At 42.5% G+C, this 23,365-nt stretch overlaps 1 protein-coding gene across 8 annotated transcripts in view; it reads right to left on the minus strand.

Annotated features, from left to right (window-relative positions):
* Positions 1 to 1,158: 1,158 nt before the first annotated feature.
* WASF3 (WASP family member 3) overlaps positions 1,159 to 23,365 on the minus strand; it is a 140,793-nt gene continuing 118,586 nt past the window's right edge. For 7 of the 8 annotated variants that reach the window (XM_037800300.1, XM_037800306.1, XM_037800304.1 and 4 more), the window contains 6 exons: positions 22,412 to 22,565; positions 19,867 to 19,984; positions 14,226 to 14,401; positions 9,960 to 10,214; positions 8,252 to 8,619; positions 1,159 to 4,719 (listed from right to left, as the gene is read on the minus strand). In XM_037800300.1, coding sequence (XP_037656228.1) covers positions 4,562 to 4,719; positions 8,252 to 8,619; positions 9,960 to 10,214; positions 14,226 to 14,401; positions 19,867 to 19,984; positions 22,412 to 22,565 — 1,229 coding nt within the window. In that variant the 3' untranslated portion in view covers positions 1,159 to 4,561. Of the gene's footprint in view, positions 4,720 to 8,251; positions 8,620 to 9,959; positions 10,215 to 11,050; positions 11,218 to 14,225; positions 14,402 to 19,866; positions 19,985 to 22,411; positions 22,566 to 23,365 lie in introns of all 8 variants that reach the window. The other variant, XM_037800307.1, reaches the window with a different exon arrangement.

Here is a 23,365-nt window from a genome sequence, read left to right on the forward strand (position 1 = left end):
ACTCAAGGGTAAAGGATAATACTGTGTTTTAAAACTTTAACTTCTGTGCAAGACCAAAGGAAGAGATGGTTGGTTATTTGCTGCAAAATCTACATTTTGCAGCACACTATGTAATTTAACTTTTATGTACAGTTTATTCAAACACCATTATTACAAGGAACCTGGAATAGGGAGTGAGATCTGGTTGGTCTGTACAGGTTAGTGTGAAGCCCCGATACATCCCAGAGTAATTTCAGCAGAGAATAAAAAGTATTTGCAAAGCCCCCCTTTGAGGGACTGGGGGAAAATTTAGAAATACTGTACTTCCCCACCTGGGGAGTTCCTAATATTCTCACAAGCACTGGGGACTACCAATTTAGAAGGCTGAGCCCTCAATCTTGGGGCTCGCCCTTATGAAGCTTGTTACTGCAAAGGAGAGGCTAAGCCTACTTACAATTGTGCCTGAGTCACCCCCAAAGAACCTCTTTTGTTGCTCAAATGTAGCCTCTCTCTAAGCCAACTCGGCAAGTAAACTCACCACCCTCCCCTCTACGTGGGACATAACTCCCAGTGGTGTAAATCTCCCTGGCAACGTGGGATATGACTACTGGTTATGAGCCTGGACCCAGCAACATGGGATTGAGAAAATCTTCTTGGCCAAAAAGTAGAAGAGAAATGAAACAAAATAAAGTTTCAGGGGCTGAGAGAGATCTCAAATGGAGTATAGAGATCACTCTGGTGGTCATTCTTATGTGTCATATAATTTTTTTAATTTTTAGTGTACTGGAACAGCTAGAAGGAAATACTTGAAACTGTTGAACTGCAACCCAGTAGCCTTGATTCTTGAAGATGACTATATTTATACACCTTACACAATGTGACTGCGTGACTGTGAAAACCCTGTGGCTCACTCCCTTTATCCAGTGTATGGACAGATGAATAGAAAAATGGGGACAAAAAGTAAATGAATAATAGGAAGTGACGGGATGTTTTGGGAGTTCTTTTTTACTTTAATTTTTATTTTTATTTTCTGTTTTTTGGAGTAATGAAAATGTTCAAAAATTGGTGATGAATGCACAACTACTGTGAACAAATGCTCATACACTTTGGATGACTATATGTATGTGAATATATCTTAATAAAACTGAATTTTAAAAGATACTTTAAAAAAACAAAAACTTTTAGGATTGAAAGTTTACTTTTATTTAGATGTTACTTGTACATAATCCATTGTAAGATATACAAACAGATAAAAATTGTTTAACAGGAGTTAATTTTTTTAATACCACTTTAAATTCATTTTACAACAGTGCTGGTAATACTGGAAGATGACAGATACTCTGCTTTAGAAAACAAAAATTATTTGCTACTCTGGCTGATACATTCCCACTAATCTTTAATGGATTAAAATGTATCTCAGTTGTTCGTTATTATAAAACTTTCACACAATGTAGCCACTTGGCGCTCAGAAAAGTCCTAAAGTTTTACTGAGATGAAAATGTTAATTCTTTAGCAGCATCTTTACTGAAAAAAATATAAGTGTATCAAATCTTATGGTTTGGGCCTCAGGCTGCAGAAACCAACTGTGATGCTCCACCGTATCACATCCTTGCGCTAACGTGGTACCGAGAAACCACTTCCTCCCCTTTGCCTAATTCTGTGCAATAAGGAAAAGGCTTATGGGAGGTTACATTAAAATACACAAGAGGAAATAAAACTGGAACAATTTAATATAACCTTACTGTTTATAACTGCCCTATGAAAAACACATTAACAGATATGGAATATGCTTTCCAACGTCTTTCTCCATTGTTTCAGTAAATACTTTTTGAAAGTGAATGCTGAGTATTCAAAACAACTTTTTTTGTTTCCATGTAGGACCATGATTTAGGAAAGGTCTGGATTTAAATTTTAGAATAAATCCAATTTTCTGAGAAAAATACTCCCCAAAATAATCTAAACTGGATTTTATTCATTTTCCACGCCTTTAAAGGCTGCATAACGCACAGGGCAAAAGCTTTTTCACTAGTCATAAAATCAAGTTGAAAATAATTTGTTGATTAAACTATACAAAGGCAACTAATAATTATAGATTTATGAATATTTATGAACAAAGTGCCAATAATTTTACTGTAACAAGACAGAAAAGAAGAAATCATGACATGGTTAGTGGCTTTAATATGTTTTTCCATCCTGAGAACACAAGGGCCTTAAAGAACATAGAAGATTGCTGAACATAAGTTCTAGAAAGATACAGGTAACTCCTAAGATACAAGTAACAATAAAGACAAAATATTATAATAAACTCAAAATAAAGCTAAAAACGGTAACATCCCAAGAATACTGCCAACACAGGAGGCCTCTACATTAGGAAAAAAAGAAGAGAAAAATAAAAAAAGTTAACAACTATTACTTATATTCTAGAAAATTACAGTGAATAGCCAGATGGTATCTAACTCCAAGAACAGAAACTCAAGAAGCATGTGCCTAAAAAGCCAGCACAGCTAAAAAGGCTCAGATGAGCAGGGATAAGCACAGTCTTGGAGAGGTGATGCTGACATTAGGTTATTCAACCTCAGTGAATACAGCCCAATGTGCAAGCTTCATAAGCTGCCTGCCCCAAGCTGCCTACATGTCCACTTGGAGACATACAGACATGATGCAGGTGACAGCCGACTGCCCACAGAGAACTCAACTAACAAAAGCCCACTGGCTGTGGTCCTGTCTCATTCCTATCATCAACTCAAATAACTGTTTTTACCCCAATAGTCTAGACTTTCCTTCACTGTAACTAAGTGGTAGTCTCTAACGATCGCGATCTGTTTGAAATGTTACATGGAGGTAACAATTCCTTAGTAAGTAAGTAAGTTATCTTAGTACAGCAGGACCTCGTTTTACACCAACTCAAGATGCAAATTCAGGTATATGTGATTGGCAATCAAAAAAATTAAAGGCAGAGAGAGAATTAAGATTTTTAAAAATTATTTCTGTGATTTTGTTTACTCATTGTTACTAGTGTTTATTTATTTATTAAAACAATATGTGATATGTATATTTGTGTAAGAAATGCTTATTAATGGGGTTCGCTATTACGTATGATGATACCCTTTGAAGGGTCCTGGAATGTACTGGTCGTGTAAAATGAGGTCCTACTGTTTATCTGTGACGTCATATCTACAATGAAGCATGGGCATGTATTTATTCTAAACAACCAGTTACCCTTCATCCAGAATTACAAAATAGAAGCTCTCATTCACGAGTTTGCCAAGGGCTTGTCTTCCTAGGAAAATAAACCCTGTGTCTCCAGGATTCCCACGTGTGCGAGGATACAGGGAAGGGCAAGGGGGGAAGAAAGTGATCTGGGACAGCAGGTCTCATCCCAGTCACCTGGTGAGGTACTTTCTAAAACTGAATGTGCAAAAGACAACACAAGACCACAGAACCGTGTGCTTCTAGGACAGAGCAAGACCTCACTAGTGGGAGAGCGATCCCTGATCTGGCCATAGCACCCTGAAAAGGTAACGGCTGACAAACCTACTTTCCCCGATGCTGAGCTTTTAAGGTCCAGACCACGTGGAGGAAGGCATGTCTAGGCGCTCTGCCACCTGTTGAGGCGTGACGCTCTCCCACCAGCCTCACTCAGGACATGGCTTCCAGGGAAATGGGAGCAGCCACCTCTTCTGGCTGACACTCAGCAGTGAGGCGCCACCAGACCCTCTGGCTCCTTTACGCCTAGTGCCTGTTCCCAGTGGTGGGGGTCCACTCCAGAATGGTTGTCGAAAACTTTGACTGTCACCCCCTACCTGGCCCCTGAAGGCAAAAAGGACCCTATTCTTTGTTTTCATTGCTACTGAGCTGCTGACACCCGGCACAGAAATCATCAAAGAGCATTTCTTAAGTGAATGCCCACAGGACAAAGAGAAATTACCGTGGAATCTTGCCTAAAAAGGGTCCCATCCAATGTCACATTTTATCAGAACGTGCAAAGGAAGTGAAATTATTCAACAGAACATTCAAATTCACTCAGAGGCTACCAAGCCAAGAAACTGAAAGCAGAAACACTTGCCTCTCCTCACTTGTTCAATCTTTCCCTGTGGAACCAACTTCTTCTGAAACAAATTTTTTAAAAAAGTAAAACAGCTTCACTTACTGCTTGGAAGACATCACTCCGACACACAGTCGCAGACCTAACAACCAGGCAGCATCACAAACACACAGCAAGTCTGCAGAATTATAATAATCTGTTAAGAATAAACCCAAACTGCACTAAATACTTTCATGGCCAAGAAGAAAGCAAAATGCTGTGTCCCGGACAATGCAATAATTACAGCGTATTTCATGTGCAGTACAATTTGCTATGTTTAGTGGCACTTAAGTATTACACAGTAAATACTGAAAAAACCCAGAAGTTTTGGATGTGCAGAAGCAATATCACATTAATACAAAAGGTGCTAAGCTACAGGGTTAGAATACCACCACTGAAGTGTTGAGACCACTGAAGTTTCCGACACGTTGCCAGCTCATGGAGTTCTGGCTGACAACCAGCATCATTGCCGGGTTGTCGGCTGCCCATGAACACGCCTCAATCTGACCAGTCATTTTCATCAAACTCCGAGTCGTCATCAGAATCGCTGTACTCCACGGCAATGCGTCGGGAAAGAATCGTAGCCACGTCATTCCCGACAGGCTCCCGCTTGGCCTCTTGTTCACGCTGCTCTTGCACCTTCTTCAGCTGGATTCCTGGAGACACGATAAGTAAAGCATTAAAGCCCTTTGCTGGTTCCAAATGAAAGAAAAACAAACTATGTCTATTTGCCTTTTCTTCCCCCAAAGGACACTATGGATATCAATTTTTGGAAATGTGTGTGTGTGGGGGAAGCTTAAGAAATATTAGAAGTTTCATGACAAAAAAAGGAATATGAATGCAAAGTCATAACTTTTTATTTTATATTGAAGTAATGTCATGTAACACAAAAAAAAGTTATAGGTTCAGTGCACGAGACCACTGAAGAGAGTTCTAAGGCTGCACTAGCCACATGTGGCTACTTAAATTTACTTGTGGCTGCCGTACTGGCCAGTGCAGACCCAGAACATTCTGCTCGCCACAGAGTCTCTTCCTGGACAGCACTAGAATCCAAAGGCATGGGAACACTGTCCACACCACTAGCTCTCTGCTACACCGAGGCAGTAACTGAGATCCCTTTCTTTCATTATTGTTGAAAATGGATATAAAGTACAACCAGCCGCTCCCTCTCTTGGTAACAAAATGCTGTTTTTGATGATGTAATGTGTATCAGTTTTTTTCCTTTTTACCTTGAAATAACTGCAGATTTATAGAAGAGTTGTGAGACTGGTAGAAAAAATATTCCCATATGCCCTACAGAGTCACCAGCTGATAACATTTTGACACCACAGTTTTTTTTTTTTATTAAATTCAGTTTTATTGAAATACATTCACACAACATACAATCATCCATGGTATACAATCAACTGTCCACAGTATGATAACATAGTTATACATTCATCACCACAATCTATCTCTGAATATTTTTCTTACATCAGAAAGAACCAGAACAAGAATAAAAAATAAAAGTGAAAAAAGAACACCCAAATCATCCCCCCCATCCCATCCCATTTGTCCTTCAGTTTTTATCCCCATTTTTCTACTCATCCATACACTAGATAAAGGGGATGTGATCCACAAGGTTTTCACAATCACACTGTCACCCCTTGTAATCTACATTATTATATAATCGTCTTCAGGAGTCCAGACTGCTGGGTTGGAGTTTTGTAGTTTCAGGTATTTACTTCTAGCTATTCCAGTACATTAAAACCTAAGAGGTGTTATCTATATAGTGCATAAGAATGTCCACCAGAGTGACCTCTCAACTCCATTTGAAATCTCTCAGCAACTGAAACTATTTCGTCTCATTTTGCATCCCCCTTTTGGTCAAGAAGATACTCTCAGTCCCACGATGCCGGGTCCAGATTCATCCCTGGGAGTCATACCCTGCATTGCCAGGGAGATTTAAACCCCTGGGAGTTGGGTCCCACTTAGGGGGGAGGGCAGTGGGTTCACTTGTCAAGGTGGCTCAGTTAGAGAGAGGGGGGGGCCACATCTGAGCAACAAAGAGGTACTCAGGGGGAGATTCTTAGGCACAATTATATGCAAGTTTAGCCTCTCCTTTGCAGTAAAGAGCTTCATAAGGGCAAGTCCCATGATCGAGGGCTCAGCACATCGAACCGCCAATCCCAATGTTTGTGACAACATCAACACCAGTCCAGTCCAGATGAGGAAGTCCAACACCTCTGCACCTTCCTCCAGATCCTCGGGGCTGGGGAGGGGGAGGCTGTAAATATATTTTTTATTATCTGCCCAAATTACTCTGGGATGTGTCACTATTTCACTCCAGCCTATACTAACCTACTGTATCTCACTTTCTATTCAAAGTTCCATGCAATTGGACACCACAGTTATTTTATTGATCTTTTGCTCTTTCATTCTTATGTGTACACATACATTTTCTTATGGATCATTTTAATAAGTTCTAGTTAATGTTCCTTTACACCCCTAAAATATTTCACATGTATTTCCTAAAAAAAATTACCAAAATCATTAAATTGACATAGATACAATCCTACTCCCTATTCTACAGGATTTATTTAAGATTTGCAAATAAAACTAATACAGTAAATGAAAAAAATATTTCTGCTTGTTCAGGAGCCCATGCAGGACAGGCGCTGCATTAGTTATCACGTCTCTTTAGCATTTGTTGTCATGTCTCGTTAATGTCCCTTAATCTGGGGCAGTTCTCTTATCTTAGTGTTTAAGACCTGGGCATTTTTGAAGCACACTGACGGCTATTCCTTGAATTGGGATTGTCTGATGTTTCCTCTTGAGTAGATTCAGTTTGTGCATCAATTCGTTATAGGAGTCTTAGTAGCCACAGCTTCTCTACCACAATAACACACACTGGAGTGGCCTGAACAACAAGTTCATGGTTTATGGTCTCACGGTTTTGAAGGCTGGAAGTCCAAAATCAATGTCAGCAAGGCAGCGCTTCCTGCCCAGGGTCCGGCCACAGCCTCTGGCGTCCCCGGCCTGCATCTCTGCCTCCCGTCACGGGGCGACATCCTTGGGCTCTTCCTGTCTGCTCTTCTGTCTCCGCTGACTTCTGGCTTCTTCCTGGGGCTTCTCTGAACTCTCTCGCTTTATAAGGCCTTCAGTCATATAGACCAGGCCCCCCATGATTCAGTCTGGTTACACCTTAACTCACGGCAACATCCTCCGAGTCCCGTTGCAGAGGGGTTCACACCCACGGGAGCACAGGTGAAGACCTGAACATGTCCTTCGTGGGGTACAGGGTTTGTGAAAAAAAACAAATCCAACATTTTCTTACGATGGCCCCAAATTTGATATCCATGAGGCAATATAACTCTGGACAAACCCAGGGTGCACGTAGGAGGGCATGTGTGGCCCAGCTGAGGCCTGCCGAGAGGAGGGGTGGCGATGGCACCGAGTCTCCATCAAGGACGCCTCCAATGCCACGATGGGAACCGGCTGACCTTCCCTTGGTCACTTACACATCAAAGCAACTGACCTGTGGCCAATGGGCTGGACAGCACCTCACGGAGAAGAGAGATTTCTGCATCCTGGCAGTGACCCTCAGCCAACCTGGGCTGTGGCCCGGGGCTAAGGCTAACTGGGTGTGGGACGGTTTCCACATGAAGCTGGACGCTTAGGGGAGGCCCAATGGCTGCGGTTCCAGGTCCCCAGCCTGCTTAAACCAGAGAAAGCCATTGTTGTGTGTTTCATGTCCTGGGGGATGGCGTAGGATTTTCATCAGGCTAAAAGGGTTCTGCGGCTAAAGAGATGTTGACAACCTACTGGCTTAGAACATCAAGCTAAAAGCAAGAAAAGTCCAAGACATACCTAGACTTTATTTTTTAAATAAATCATTGATCTGAGCTGATTTTCTTTCATTTATACTTTCACCCTTAAAGAACCAAGTAACTATCATTTCTGTTTCCTTGTTTCTCACTAAGTAAAGACTTCCCGAATTCTTAATTCTTTATTATTACTTGTTTACTCTGCACTGGCAAAAACACAGACTTAAAAAAAAAAAAATCAAAGAAGGCTCCTTTATCCCTATTCTAAAACTTGGTTTACTGCAGAGAGTAGTCATTTGAAGAAGCAGCACCATGGCTAGACAGAGATACATAGAGATCTCTTTCTGAAAGGGAGCGTTGGCGTTTGGAGGGTTCCACTCACCCATTCGAATAGCAGCAAGAAGGTCACTACGAGCGTCACTTATTGGTGGTTGTGCAGGTTCTTGCCGCTTCGCCTCGGCTCCTGGTGGGGCGTGCATGGGGGAGGATGAGAGGGAAGAGGATGCCCCAGGAGGGCCTGGTGGGGGGGGCGGTGGGCCTGGAGGTGGGGGGGCTGTGACCGCCAGCCCAGTAGAAGGAGGGTGAGGGGGTGCCAGGTATGTGGAGCCAGCAGCTGCAGGGAAGGAGGACTGCACGGGCATCTGCAGAGGACTAACAAATGCAGTCTGTGCCGAAGGGATCATAGGAGGCGGTGGAGGGGGAGGTGGTCCTGACGGGTTGTAGTAGTCGATGATCTGCGCTGGGAGCATCCTATGGAGAAGCCAAAACACACGGTCAATGAAGCCAGCACAGAGGGGCACGTCCGTGGTGGTCCAGCAAGCCCATCAGAAAGGCCTCCCCCAGCCCAGGGCACATGTCATTAGAATTAAAATCGCTGCGGAACACAAACCTCGATTTGGAGTCAGTTATTTTCACAGTTCTACATTATCTATTAAGATGGAATTCAAGATCTTCTACTGAAATGCACTGAAAAGTGACCAATCAAAAAGTCAAACCATCTTTGGTGAGAAGCTAGAGTAACACAGCTGGCTACAGAGGTTAAGACGAGTGACACAAACGCAACCTCAACCTTTCTACCAAGATTCCCCAAACTGCGTAGTTCACAAACTCGTTTTGTTAGGAGCCTGTGGTCAGCCCCATCTGCCAGTCCCTGCAGAAACGCCCCGTGCCCACAGTGCCCACGAGAATACTAAAAGCTATGGAAGGTCCCACAACTGCCAACTCTGCTGAGCTCTACTCAGCTAAGGGTTCCCCAGGCCAACCTGACTGCAGCCCAGGGACCCACTGCCTAATGTTGAGAAACCCTCACCACCTACTCAGAGGGATCCTGACTTCAGGAGAACCAACAGTTGGAAAATATTCAGGCCCACGGGGTCAGGGGAAAAAAACCTCCGAAAGCTGAGGCATGTATGTCCGGAAAGTGACTCACGCTGGCTCTGAGCTGAAGACGACACATGCTGGCTGCACTGCATCGGCAACTGCTCTGGGCAGCAACTCTAAGGACTCCCTCTTTCAAGAGCGGGGTTAAGCCCAAACAGAGCTAAGGACAGCTTATCAAAATCAAGGTGGGCGTTTGATAAATAAAACACTGGGCCACGGGGGTCTTTCTGAGGAGGTGCATGACTTCCACCAGCACAGCAGGACACAGGACGGCCTGGTGACGGATACGCGCACGGTGTGGAGTGAGCACGGGTGCTGAGCTGCGCTGTCCTCGGGGGTGGTGAGGACCCGTGTGGCTACCTGGCAGAGGCGGGCACCCTTGAGGGCTTGGGACAGGTGCACAACCTTGATCAACCCCTCAGCTTACCGACCCAGCTAAATGTACAAGACCATGTGTGTGCGCGGACTGCGCACAGGTGAATACGGAGACAAAGCTGAGACTTCTCCACACTAATGGGAAGCCGGGAAGGAGCGTAAGCCTCCACCTACTTCAGGGAACCCAGAATTTGTCCTGAATGCTCGCGTCCATGTCCTGAACCCCTGGCTGCGTGCTGACCCCAAAGCATCAGAATAAGCTCAGGTTCCTCCGCCACACGCACAAGAGCCCCAAGCCACGAAGGCGGCGGGAGGGCACAGGCCCGGCGGCTCACCCGTAGTCCGCGGGGGCCAGGGGCGCGGAGGCCGGAGCCCCGTCGGCCGCCGGGGGCGGCGGGGGCGGCGGCTGCTGCGGCCGGTTAGGCGCCAGGTGCCGCGCGGAGCCGGGGGGCGGCCGGTACTCGGGCTCCGGGGCCTGCGGCGCGGCGCCGTCTCCCCCGGCCGCGTAGGAAGGCGCCGCCGGCTGCGGGTGCAGGGAGTGGTTGGGGGTGGCCGGGTACGAGTAGTCCGTGACATCCGATGCGTGGGACCTGAAATGCAAGGCAGAGGGGCGGGAGACAGGTGAAGGAAGTTAAAAACAGGTCCCCTCCCGGGCGCAGGGTGCGAGCGACTCGTGACATCACTAAGGCACAGAAACCACGTATTTATCTCCCTTTGCTATCGACCACGCACAGCCCCAGGAGAGCCCGGGGGCAGCGGCACAATCTATTTTAGCAGCAAGCCCCAGTGTTACATGGACTCAGATTCACAGCTTTAAAAAAAGTGAGTCAGACAGATTGGCAAGCAGGAAACAGCAGAGCCCCATTTTCACGATATTTCAGCATAAGCCAGAAGGCTACAAGACAAATTCCATCCAATTTAAAAACAGCATCGAGGGCAGACAGGAGATTTCAGCAGCAGTGAAATTGACAGCACGTAATTAGGAATTATAAAATGGCAGGCGAATGGGATAAATATTAACATTAAGAAGAAATCAAAAATGCAACCGAGTGGATCGCATTTTTCTTTAACAGAAGGAATGTATTTAACGCAGAGAAAGAAGCCATGTGAAGCGGTATGTAAAGGGCCTTCTTGTTGTCTTTGAATACACAGTTGAGAATGAAAATCTGGAAGGAATGACAATATTTTATTAGTCGAGCGTGGAGCTGGCAGAGGTGCCGAGTGTGCTGGCATGTGAGCGAAGCCGGGGGGCGCGGAGGACTCGGGGAGCCGGCAGCTGCGCCACGTGTTGTTAGTACAGACGGTCGTGGGTCCTGGCACCGGGTTACAGGACGTAGTCAGTACAGGGGAAGGCACGTCCTCTCATGACGACGGAAGCAAGGTGGCGGCCTGAGCTGGGGCTCCCGAAGAAAGCAAAACAACAAACCCTTTGGGCATCCCGTCCTCTCTGGCGCTCCCTGCCTGCTCCAGTCTTTTTGCGTCACTCATAAACTCAATGCCCATTTTCCTTCTCTCCCACTCTTCTTTCCGCGTCCTCACTTTTCTCACATTCACTTGCTGGTGTCTGTTAGGATTCAGCTTGTGTTTCTCTCTCTGAAGAAAACAGGCAGAAATACATTGGGGATGTGGCGGGGCAGTGACGATACAAATCGAATTTTGAACCTTGGGATTTCCACCAGCTGTTTCCTGAGCTGGAGCATCACAGGGTGCCCAAATCTTTGTAAATGAGAAGAGACTGCTATAATCGCTCTCTTCTTCCCTCACTGCAGTACATTTTCTAGATAGATTACAGTGTGCATATGATTATGTCTTCTGGACTATGCAAACAGTTCAAGCGAATGAGTTAAAAGTATTTTTAACAAGGAAAGAACCTGACCTGTATTTTAGATTTAGCATATTTTAAAAATGTAAGTATCAAAAACTCTGGCTGCCAATGACTACACGTGTGAGACTACGTGCAACATTTTGAAGGAAACTAAGTCACCTAGCAAAACATGGAGTGTTTCTGATGAGAGGAGGAGCAGGACATTGCAAATATGCAGCATAACTGAGAGGCATTCCTTGTACAACAGCTATGACATATGGGGATGAAAGGAGCTGAGGAAAAGCAGGGAACTACATGGGGGGAAGTAAAGCAACAGACAATGAATTTTTTAAGTATAACATCACAGCCATGGATGGCCTGAGGGCCGGGAGAAGAGGGGCTGGTGGGCTGAGGGGTGAAATGACTGTACCCGAGGAGGTGGAGGGCGGGACGCGGCACTGCTGGGAGGTGCTGCCGCCCGGTGGTGGGGCAGGAACCAGCCCCAGGAACCACTCTGCTGACGCAGAGAGGAGCGGGGTGGGCAGGGGGTTGGAGGTCCCGGTCACTGTCACAGAAAAGGGAACCGGGAGCGGCAAAGACGACGCCGAGACAGGAGAAGCAGGGCCGTGAGAGTCAGTGGGGGGATCAAATGAACCCCCAAGTGGGGAGAGCTGGAGAGTGAAACGCGGGGCTCAGAACAAGACAGGAGAAAACAAGCCACCAAGGGCATCTGGGCACCGAGGGGTCATACTTCCTGGAGATGGAGAAAGAGAGCTGAAGACAAGGGGGCGGCATTGCAGCCACCTCACCGGAGTCACGCTTAGAAACAGACCACTCGTAACTGTCTCTGCAGAGGGGCCAACACTACTGACCGTGTGGACCGGGTGAAAAAGATACACAAGGCCATGAAATTTGGGATCTAACCTTCCCGCAACGCTACCCTGACCACATCCAGATGAGAAGGCACACCATCAAAAACCTCTGTTTCCGAACAATACTTGAGATGAGATAGAGGTTAAGAAGTCCCAAGATGAAAAATTTGTGGTATGATTAATTTTGTAAAACAAAAAACATACACGCACAAAAAAAAGCAAAACTGAAGTGAAATGCACTAAAATGTGAACAGCAGCTTCCTCTGACTGGGGGGATTACGGATATTTTATCATTTCCTTCTATAATTTCCAAACATAATATCTATGTGTTATTTTATAATGATAAAAAAGTGATACTACAGTAAAAAAGAAAAAAGTTTTAATTAATTTAAGGGACATAACTAATATCTCCCAGTACAATGATGATTATAATCTTTTAAACTGTTAATAAATGATGTACGTCTACAGGGAGAGGCCATTGGAGATGGTATGAGATAAAAGGAAATTCTTTAGAAATAAAACTCATAATTACATTTGATTTTTTAAAAATAAGAAAAAAACTACTCTAAGATGCTAGAATGATTATCAATCATTCTACTGAGGAATAAAAACAATCCATCACTTTTTCCATCTGGAATCTGTTAAAATAAAACAGTATATATGGAGTAAAAATAAATTTGTTTTGCACTAGTAAATAATTGCAACTTAGTTGGGGAAAAGAAAGGAAACTGACATCATGAGAACTAGTAAGTTCAAGTACTAACTACCCCCCCACCAAAGAACCATGAGCAGAACCTGTTTTCTTATTTTGTATAGAAATAAACTGACATTAAAAAGCTTGAAGCTAGAATTCAGTTGAAGTGCCAATAATCCTGATATTTTACAGTTAACAGGTCCTATGGAAAATTTTCCCTGGAACCTGCTTCCCATCCTATCAATAACCGACAGGACTGCTAGGGTAGGAATATTTAAGGGCACTGTAAGTACAAATTAAGCCTTTCATTCAGCAAATATTTATTAAGCATCTTCTATAGGTCAGTCTGATGTGAAATACTGAGGTTGCAAACGTAAAAAGAGTAAAACCAAAAATGGATACAGATAAAAAAGGTCCAGGTTGTCACTGATTTTGAAACATTCTTGAATGGTACATTACATGAATTCTCTATGCAAATTTTTCAATGCTGATGAAGGACTTTGAGAGTTTATACAAATGGAAGACGACAACTTTTCAAAAAGCAGAAACAGGAAATGAAAGTTAAAATCTCAAAATTGACTCCTCGGATCCTGTTAAGCAGCGAATACCTTCTGTGACAAATGCAACTCAGTGACCCCATCAGTCACACCTGCAAGGAGTATTTTTACTAAATTGCTAATAAATGTTTTAAGCAAACTCCAACAGCATTCTTCTCCTGAAATTAGAATACACAACATTAGTTATCTGAAGTAAGAAAGGAAATCTCTCTTTTGTTCACAACTTTTGGGAAGGGTGATCAAAAAGAACAATGAAGTTATTCCTCAATCACATTAATTACCACCCACCAACCATTTTTAGATTCCGAATGACAAAGAAAATTCAACATGCCAAGCTAACAGAAAGGGAAAGCATTAAACGGTTATTAAAATAAAAATTTAAGTCATTGACAGTTGCTAATCCAAAATTCAGAATTGATGTTAAAACATTACATCTAGATGAACTGAACAATAAATTTAAGTCAGAGCGATTAGAAACCACACACAGGCACACAATGTAATAAAACTGTTTTAAGGTATTATTTCAAAATCAAAATACATCAAATTAATTTTTAAGGAAAGTTCTGAAACATCTTGCAGGCCTCATAAACACCAAAGCCACTGCCGCACTTCCAACTGATGATAAAACCAAGGCCGCCCAAAGCGTGGGAAGGAAGCTGGGGACACACACACACCTAGTGTCTGGGGACAGCGATCCCTCGGAAGACGCTCCGTGGTACACGCTCTGAGACAACCTGTTGTCAGGTCTAAGCTCCTTGTCATATGCCATCATATTCCACTCCTGGCGCCTGTTCCTGGCTTTTCTAACCTTTTTCACCTCCCGGGTTGTGCCATCTACACGCTTTTGCTCCTGGCATCCAAGGAAAGAAAGGAAGCATGCCGAGACAGAAGGGAAAACAGCAGGTTAAATGCAGTCATAATGCACAGGAAACAAGACCGATATGCAGACAACAGACATTCACGTTTTATTTATTACCCTAATGTTAAGAACATTCTAAAGTGGCATACTACTCCTCCCCCACAGACCCAACCAAAAGAAACTGGCATTTATCCTTTTAGTGTAAATAAACAAAAAGCGACTAAAAAAGAGTTGCTTATTATCACAGTCTGGTAAAGAGCTCTCACTTTACTAGGCTTTTACCTTGTTTTAAATGTACTACACCTTTTAGAGTTACATTATACAGGTGAATATCTGACAACACCATACAGAGAAATCATTTCCCACCACTACACAATTCTGTTAACATGCAATTATCTTCCAAAAGGAATAATCCAAATGCTCTATTCCTAGATTCTAAATATTATAGGATATTTAAGCTAACCCTATAACTACCTTCACCCAAAACAAAAATAAGATAAAAACTTACCTTCCCCCATACAAAAAGCCATTCTTGCTCCAGCCCTACTTTGCCAGAAGTACAGTAAAAACGTATTCAATGAATATTTAGGTCCCACGTACATACATACACAGTTCCTTAAAGGTGAGGAGAGTTATTTCTGTGTGTCTACATGTTTTTTCCTGCTTCCCTCGTAAGACTGGATGATTTTTAAGGACGAGAACTAAGTGCCTTTACTTCTTGTGGCCCTCTTACAGCATCGGAACATGTTGTTTGACATACAGCACACATTCAAAAAATGCTGACTATATAACCAAACCCACAACCAGGGCTCAGCACAGGAGCTTACAGCGCTTCTTCTGTCCCTGCACTGAGCCGGGATCTAATGACTCACATGGCAAAAAGGAGACATGCTCTCTGCCCTCAGGGAGCTCGCGGGCCCCAGGCAAGGCTACAAAGACACACGAAGCAACGTGGGAGCATAGAACTGGCAACCGTAAATGTACAGTTATAAAATGCTGGCATGAATGGAAGCCAGGGGCGGTTGCCTGAGTGACCTGGAGAAGAGACCTACCTGCAAACAGGCACTACTTCTGCAAAGGAGCTGCACGCCAAGAACCGGGGACAGAACGTGCAAAGACCCCAGGGAGCGGGGAGGGCATCGCTTTAGGAGAAATGAAAGGAGGTGAACGGTGACGGGGGAGGGCCCCAGGTAAGACCTGAAAGGAGGTGAGGCCTCAAATGCCGTCTTAGAAATGCCGTCCACCTCATGAGCAACAGAAAACCACTGAAGGATACTTAACAAGACGGGAAGGCTGTGGCTGGCATAACGAGGAGAGGCATTTGGAAACTCCATGCTGTGGAGAAAGGCTCAAAGTGGGAAAGACAGGGACAGGAGCATCGGCTAGGAGGCTCCTGAGGGGGTCTAAGTGGGACAGGACGGAAGGTGGCTCAAAGGTGGTGGGGAAGACAGAACTGTATGGTTCCCAGGAACTCAGAGGGCTCTGGTAATGGGTCAGCACAAGATGTGAATGTGAAATTTGCATAAGATAAATAAATGGTTAATAAGGATATTAAAAGATGCAAAATACAAATTCCATTTTTTTTTTCTTTTGGCTCACCAAAAAAAAAAAAAAAAATCCAGTACTGGAAAAGAGCATAAACTGGTTGTGCCAGTTTGAATGTATTATGTCCCCCCAAACGCCATTATCTTTGATGTAATCTTGTGTGAGCAGACCTATCAGTGTTAATTAGATTGTAATTCTTTGAGTGTTTCCATGGAGATGTGCCCCACCCAATTGTGGGTGATGACTCTGATTGGATAATTTCCATGAAGGTGAATGGGTGGGTCTGAATTAAATTACTGGAGCACTATATAAGATCAGACAGAAGGAGCAAGCTGCTACAGACAAGAGGGACACTTTGAAGAAAGCACAGAAGCTGCAGATGAGAGACATTTTGAAAATGGCCATTGAAAGCAGACTCTTGCTCCAGAGAAGATAAGAGAGGACAAATACCCTGAGTGCAACTAAGAGTGACATTTTTGAGGAACTGCAGCCTAGGGAGGAACGTCCTGGGAGAAAGCCATTTTGAACCCAGAACTTTGGAACAGACACCAGCCACGTGCCTTCCCAGCTAACAGAGGTTTTCCGGACGCCACTGGCCATACTCCAGTGAAGGTACCCGATTGCTGCTGTGTTACCTTGGACACTTGACGGCCTTAAGACTGTAACTGTGTAACCAAATAAACCCCCTTTAGAAAAGCCAATCCGTCTCTGGTGTTTTGCATTCTGCAGCATTAGCAAACTAGAACACTGGTTAAGTCTTTTTTTGGTGCGGAACAACATGGTAGGGTCTACTAAAATTTAAAACTCACATTCTCTTTGATGTAGCAATTCAGCTGTGAGGAATTTACCCCAAAGAAGTATCTGTATGTGAGTAAAAGCACAATAGGACAAAGATGCTCACTGCACTCTTGAAATAGCAAAAATTAGAAATAACCTAAGTATTCATTAATAGGGTAATGGGTAGATAGTGGAAAAAGCAAGCCTGCTTTGGAATACTATACAACCATCAGAAAGGAGTCCATTTTTAATGCTATCTATATCTACATATGCCCCTCTAAAATATCAAGTGTAACACAATTCAATTTACATAAAAGTACTTTGTAAAATGTGTATGGATGTATTTATGAATGCTTTAAAGGTCTAAAAATTACACATCAAACTGTTAACAGTGGGGAGTTACTCCTGGGGATGGAATGCCTTCATTTCCCTTGGTGTTATTTTAACATTTTATAACCAAAATGTATTGTTTGTATAGTTTAAAAAAGCAAAAGCAAAAAAAAATATGGGGGGGGGTGGTTTCAATGCGATTTCAATATGCATCTTAATTAAGAACCACTGCATTAAATTACTATAAGCTTACTTTATAAAGAGATGTATGCTGACATCTCAGGGGCTGAGCGTTAGGGCTCTACAACTCTCTCTCCAATGGTTCAGCCCCCAAATCGGCCATCGACATGGACAGACAGACAGACACACACACACACACACACACACACACACACACACACACACAGATGAGCCAAATATGACCAACTGTTAGAAATGATGAATCCACATCCCAGCTGCCACAGCCAACAATAAAATCCCAGAAGATGCTAAACTGCTCCCTACCCCATGGTGTGCTTACACCCTTCTCCTGAGACTGTTTCCCAATTCCGAAGCACCCCATCTCATCTGCCCTGCACCCCACCACCTCTCCATCCCCCCAGGGTGCAGGCACGGACACACACACACTCTTGTCTGCTGGCTTCCACTGTCCACCCCTGGATCTACAGTGAACAGCAAGTTCCCTGTACCAAGGTCCCTCCCTGGTACCCCACCTCCTTCATCTCACCCACAGCTCCCGGGAATTTTCCTTCACAACATGTACCTGCACTGTAATCACACACTTACAATTACATATTTACTCGTGTAATTGTTTAATGGCTGTTTCCCCACTAAACTGTAATCTCCATGAGGGTGAGAATCCTGTCTTTTTCATCGCTGCTTATCCAGCATTTACAAGGCTTTCAAAAGAGAATTATTACATAAATGAATGAACGGAACAAATAAAAACTTCTTAATCAGATTTTATGTGTTTGAGGAACATGGAATGAGACAAAAGAGCAAAGGAAATGACATACTGATATTGAAGACACACTAATAACAGATTAGGCTGTTTTCCATCAAAGACACAGGCAAAAAATTAAGTATTTTTGCCAAAAGTGAAACCTAGATGGCCAAATTAAATTAGTTTTGCCAAAAGTGTAACCTAGAAGGCCATTTAAGGGGACAAGAAAGTATTAAAAGAAAACACTCCTAAAAGCCCTGCTTCTAAAAAAAGGTAGGGGGATTAAGATAAGCATGCCTTTAAATATTTCTTTTCAAGAGATTAAAATATCGTTTCTTCACTTGGATACAATGTAGAACTCAGCAACTCTTCCAAGATAATCCAAATTTTCTTAAATCTTCCCAACCCACCAGCCCAATGAAGAAAGCATGACTAATCAAGTCCTTCTGAATCCTTTCCTCACATCCAGCATAATATCTTACACCTGCACAGTTTGCAAATTGTTGGCAGGTACTCTTTCTTGAATCCTATTTTAGAGATGAAAAAGCCTTGATTCAAAGAGGCCCACTTCAACATTGTATAAACAAAGTAAACAAAGAGCTGGGACAAAGCCCAGAATTTCTCCCCACTCCCAATTGTGACTCCTACTGGGCAAATACACCAAAACACTTCCAAACCTGAGAGCCGTCAACTCACAAAATGCCAAGCATTTCCCTTAACCAAAGCACTCCGATGTTTGCCAAGGCAACTGGGTGGGTGCTTCTAAATATAACCTACATACAAACATCTTAGCTAATACCTGCTCTTAGAGAATTAACTTTCCTCGGTGGCTTATGTCTAAATTTTGGGCCCCAGAGGGATAATTTTCAAAACAAAATTCCCTTAACCTAAGCAGAGTGGGCGTGTCCTTCCACAAGTGCTGCACAGAAGATGCTTCCAAGGGCATCTCATTTTTAGTGGATAGTATCCTCTAGCCATGCAGATCACATTTGTTTTTCCAATCAGTAGGAACATCTCACCAATGTCCTTGTGATGGTCCATTACAGGTGTCAACTTAGCTAGGTTATAGTATTCAGCTGTTGGGGCAAGCAAGCACTGGCCTGGTTGCTACTGAGGGTTTTTCACAGATGGAAAGGCATCTACAATCAGTTGATTGCATCTACAATCAACAAAGGAGGCAACACTGAGCAATGGAGGCAGTCTCCTCATTTAAACAGTTAACGGCCAGTTAAAAGCCAGATACGAAGATTTCAGAGATGAGAAAGAATTTCTGCCCACCTTCAACTGGCCAGCTTCTCCCAGGAATAAAGACTTGCCAGACTTCAGAGTCACTTTTATCAGTCCTACAGATTGTGGACTTACCGTCCCACAGTCACATAAGCAATTCCACATAATCACTCTCTCTGCCTATCTATCTCTGTGTGTGTGTATCCCATTGGTTCTATTTCTCTGGAGAACCCTAATACAGTTGTAATTACAGCTAAGTGGCAACTCAACAATTACAAACATAAAAAAGCAAAACAAAGGCAGATGCTTGTATCTGATGTGGAATGCCTGACTAATTACGAAATTTTAGAGAGCAGAAAGATAAAAGTTATAACACATAGTTACAAACAAAAGTGAAATTTTCAGGCACTACTTTTGTTAAAGGAAAGCGTCAGAGAGCAAGTCAGATGGTACTGAAAAATAGTATCAACATGTTAGATTGAACTGTTAGGATCGTCATGTAAAATATGTAACCTGTGACAAAAACTTCAGCACTAAATTCAACATCTCAAGCATTTAAATAAAGAATTACTGTTTTGAACAAGAATCCTGTTTACACATTTAAGTTCAGGGTTTTCATACTACAGCTACTTACCTTTTGTCGTCTTTTCTCTTTCCTTTTGTCTTCGGTGTCCTGCAACATTTTTTCTTTCCAAAGGTCAAAGAAATAGGAAGGATCCGTGTAAAACTTCAGCCCATCCTTCTTATCATCTCTGTAAATCAATGTGTTACAAGACAGAAACAGAAAGGTTGTGAGATACTTTCATAATGGGTCCAAGATTAATTTAATTTTCATTCATGCGATGATAGCATCTACTTGGGCATTTTAACAATCTTATACATTATTAAATCTCTCAGATTTCCTTGTCTGAAAAAACTGTGCAAATATGCAAGAATAGCAACCTGTTCTAGAACAATTAGGTAAAAAGCACTCTTGAAGTTTAGAATTAAAACAGAGAACTCCTTTGAAAATCCCAACATGGCTCATAAATGGCAATTTTTAATACAATTCTTTTGAGAAATGCTTTGTTTATTCCAATGGGGGGGCTATACATAGAGGTGGATAGTTTATTACATGCACATCCACTTCTATTCTGGAGCTCCAATATTATTAGGATAAAAATTAATAAGCCTCTGCGTCTTTCTCCATCAGGTTGGGCCACCATCCATAAATTCAATTAGGAAAGGAGCCCAATGCCCACGCATATATAAATGTCATGAACTATGTATGTTCAAAATGGAAGTAACCCACAGAGAATGTTCACTCCCCTGTAGCCATTAATTTCACCAATTACCAAACAATATAGTTAATAGCTTTAATGAAAGCAGAATATCACTTAAGTAAACAAAGGATATAAGCAGAAATACGTTCTGTGTTTAGAACAACTAAAGATTTAATTTTCAGTCACTTTTGTACTTCTCATATTAACACTGTGTTGTAACTTAAGTTACATATACACAGTGTCAAACTTAAAAAAATGTCTTGTATATAACCAAGATATTATTGTATTAACAAAAACTAGATTTTAGTTGGCACTGCTGTTCTTAAACACACTTTTAGAGTCAAAGGCATTTTTATTTTCCATAAAACTGAACACACACTCATATTTATAGCAGTGTGTGGACATATATGAGAGTCTGTGCACTTCTGCAATTAAAAATCTGAAACCACCACAAACACGAATATTCAACCACGACCTTGATTACTCAACTATTAGCAGTTCATTAGGTTTTCTGGTTTATTCCCTCCAGGAGAGAATTATTAGTGAGGTTTCTTACTAACAGCAGGTAGGAACTTCCACTAAGCAAGGCTTTTGGCTCCCAATGTTAAGTAAAACTGAAAATTACCCCAGGAAAAGATCTACTGAACAAAATCACAATCACAAGTTAAAAAATCAGGCTTCATATATAGCGTTAATTTTTAAATGAGTATGCAAAGACCTCCAGAAACATATATTTCTTTCATAGAAAGATGGGACAACTGTTTCTCTCCCATCACAGTTTCCATGAGAAACTGTCATGTTATTCAAGTAGCTTTCTGTCACTGCAGAAAGAAAGGGATGCAGTTTAACCGCTGCTTTACTAGCTTAGCTGCTATTGCGGGCAGCTCCCCACGTCTCCCTGTAGCCCTGGGGAGGGCCAGGAATTTGGATGGAGAGAAACTCGGGGCCCTCCTGGGAAGAACCAGAAGGCCCAGGAGCGCTGGGATATCAGGAAGGCTGCAAGCAGGGAACGGAAGAAGGCGCTGAATCCTAAAAGGCCGAATCAGTCCTCTGAGTCCTACCAATCCCAAAAGGAGCTTCATCCATGAAAGCTAAATCTGGGGGGCAGTAAGGACTGCACCTCACCACTGTCTGGGTTCATTAAGGGCTGCAGAAAAGAGTTAGACACGAGGGCAGGAGCTGGGCAAAGTAATAAAACAAGCAACAAGGGAAAACAAGAAAGTATATGAAAAGGGAGACAGGAAACAAGGTGGACAGAAAATATGTAAAGCAAGCACTGAAGCAGTGGGGAGGAGAGGTGCGAACAAAAACAACCAACTTCAGTTAGTTCCTAGGTGTTCACTTTTTGCACTATTTACTTTCCATTCTTTTTCTTGGAAGTGTGGTCCTGCTAATATGTCCTACTATTTTACAACAGAAGATTAATGTTTTGACTATACTTCGACTCTTTGAAACCCCTAACACTGCAGAGTGCATTTTTCTGAATTAAATAACAAATACCTCTCTGCAGTGCTGAAATGCTGAGACAAGTATTTTGCTGCATTATAAATGAATTATGCAGTGCCCTGAAATTGATTTTGAATATAAGAAACAACAACATAGCCACACACAATACTGTCATGTACCACTTTGACTTAAGATGGCTACATTTAAAAGCTAAATTGAGAGCTCAGATGTCTCTTCTAAGTTTGTCTATATTTTAAAATACAAGAACTTACATAATTGTACACCAATGGCTAATTTTATTGTATATAATACTGCAATTACTATTTTCAAAGTTTGAAAAAACTCTTTAATTTTGAGCCAGGTGAACCATTCAAGGATGTTTCTAGACAACCCATCAGCACCCTCCCAGCTCTGCCCACCTTTCTGACTTTCTCTAGACAGATGAGGCTGTGGGAATGAAAGACGCCATACCTGTACGGTGTGAGAATATTCAACGGAGGCGGCTTGTCGCTCTGATTATAAATGTCAGCAACAGGATTGGGGATGCTGTTCTTTGAAACCACCTGCTGGTCTTGCACGGTGGAACTCTTGAAGGCTTTCTTCATGTTAATGTCCTGTAGTGACACTGTAAGAGAACAGTCCCCTAAGCTGAGTTATATGGAAATATTTTAACTGCTTAGAAACAAGTATAATTTAACTCACAACCATAAATGTCTCCTAGTACAGCCACAAATGTTTTTACTGTTCATTTAAAACCATGCTTATTAAGTAGCGTGTGCATTCCTTCCCTCCTATAAATAAGTTATCTATATGAAATGATGTCAAAATTGCATCTCCTTTTCTTTTGTGGGGAGCTAATGATTTGATTGAACTTAATATCAGAGTGTCATTCTTTACTTAAACACCACTTCTCAGACTGATATGGCAATATAGTTATGAGTACAATAGGCATATAAATACACAGATTTTGGTAACCTAGAAAAGGATATTATCCAAACAGTTAATACCAGTTTAATTTTAAGATACACAAGAAATACTTATGCTAAAAGCATTCACATGTAAATAATGCAGTAAGTTTTTCTGAAACTAACATTAAGGACAGATGTCAAAGCTTTTCAATAGACATATTGTCCTAGAAATTAAGTAGTGTGATCTAGGTTGCGAAACTACACTAAGGAGTCCAAAGATCAGGGCTGGGTACACTAATGTCTTGCATTTGTACAACACTTGCCAATTCATGCATTAATTCATCTGATTTTTACACAGACTCTTTGAGGTAGGTGAACTGGTGGTGGGAACCCACTTGACCAGTGAAGCTGAGATTCAGGGATGGTAAGAAAACTTTCCAACATCAACCAGCACACAAAAGACAGGCCCAAAACAGGACACCATTTCCTGATTTCTAGTCAAGGCCAATAACATTCA

This window comes from Choloepus didactylus, chromosome 12 (assembly GCF_015220235.1).
Source record: "Choloepus didactylus isolate mChoDid1 chromosome 12, mChoDid1.pri, whole genome shotgun sequence".
Lineage (NCBI taxonomy): Eukaryota > Metazoa > Chordata > Mammalia > Pilosa > Megalonychidae > Choloepus > Choloepus didactylus.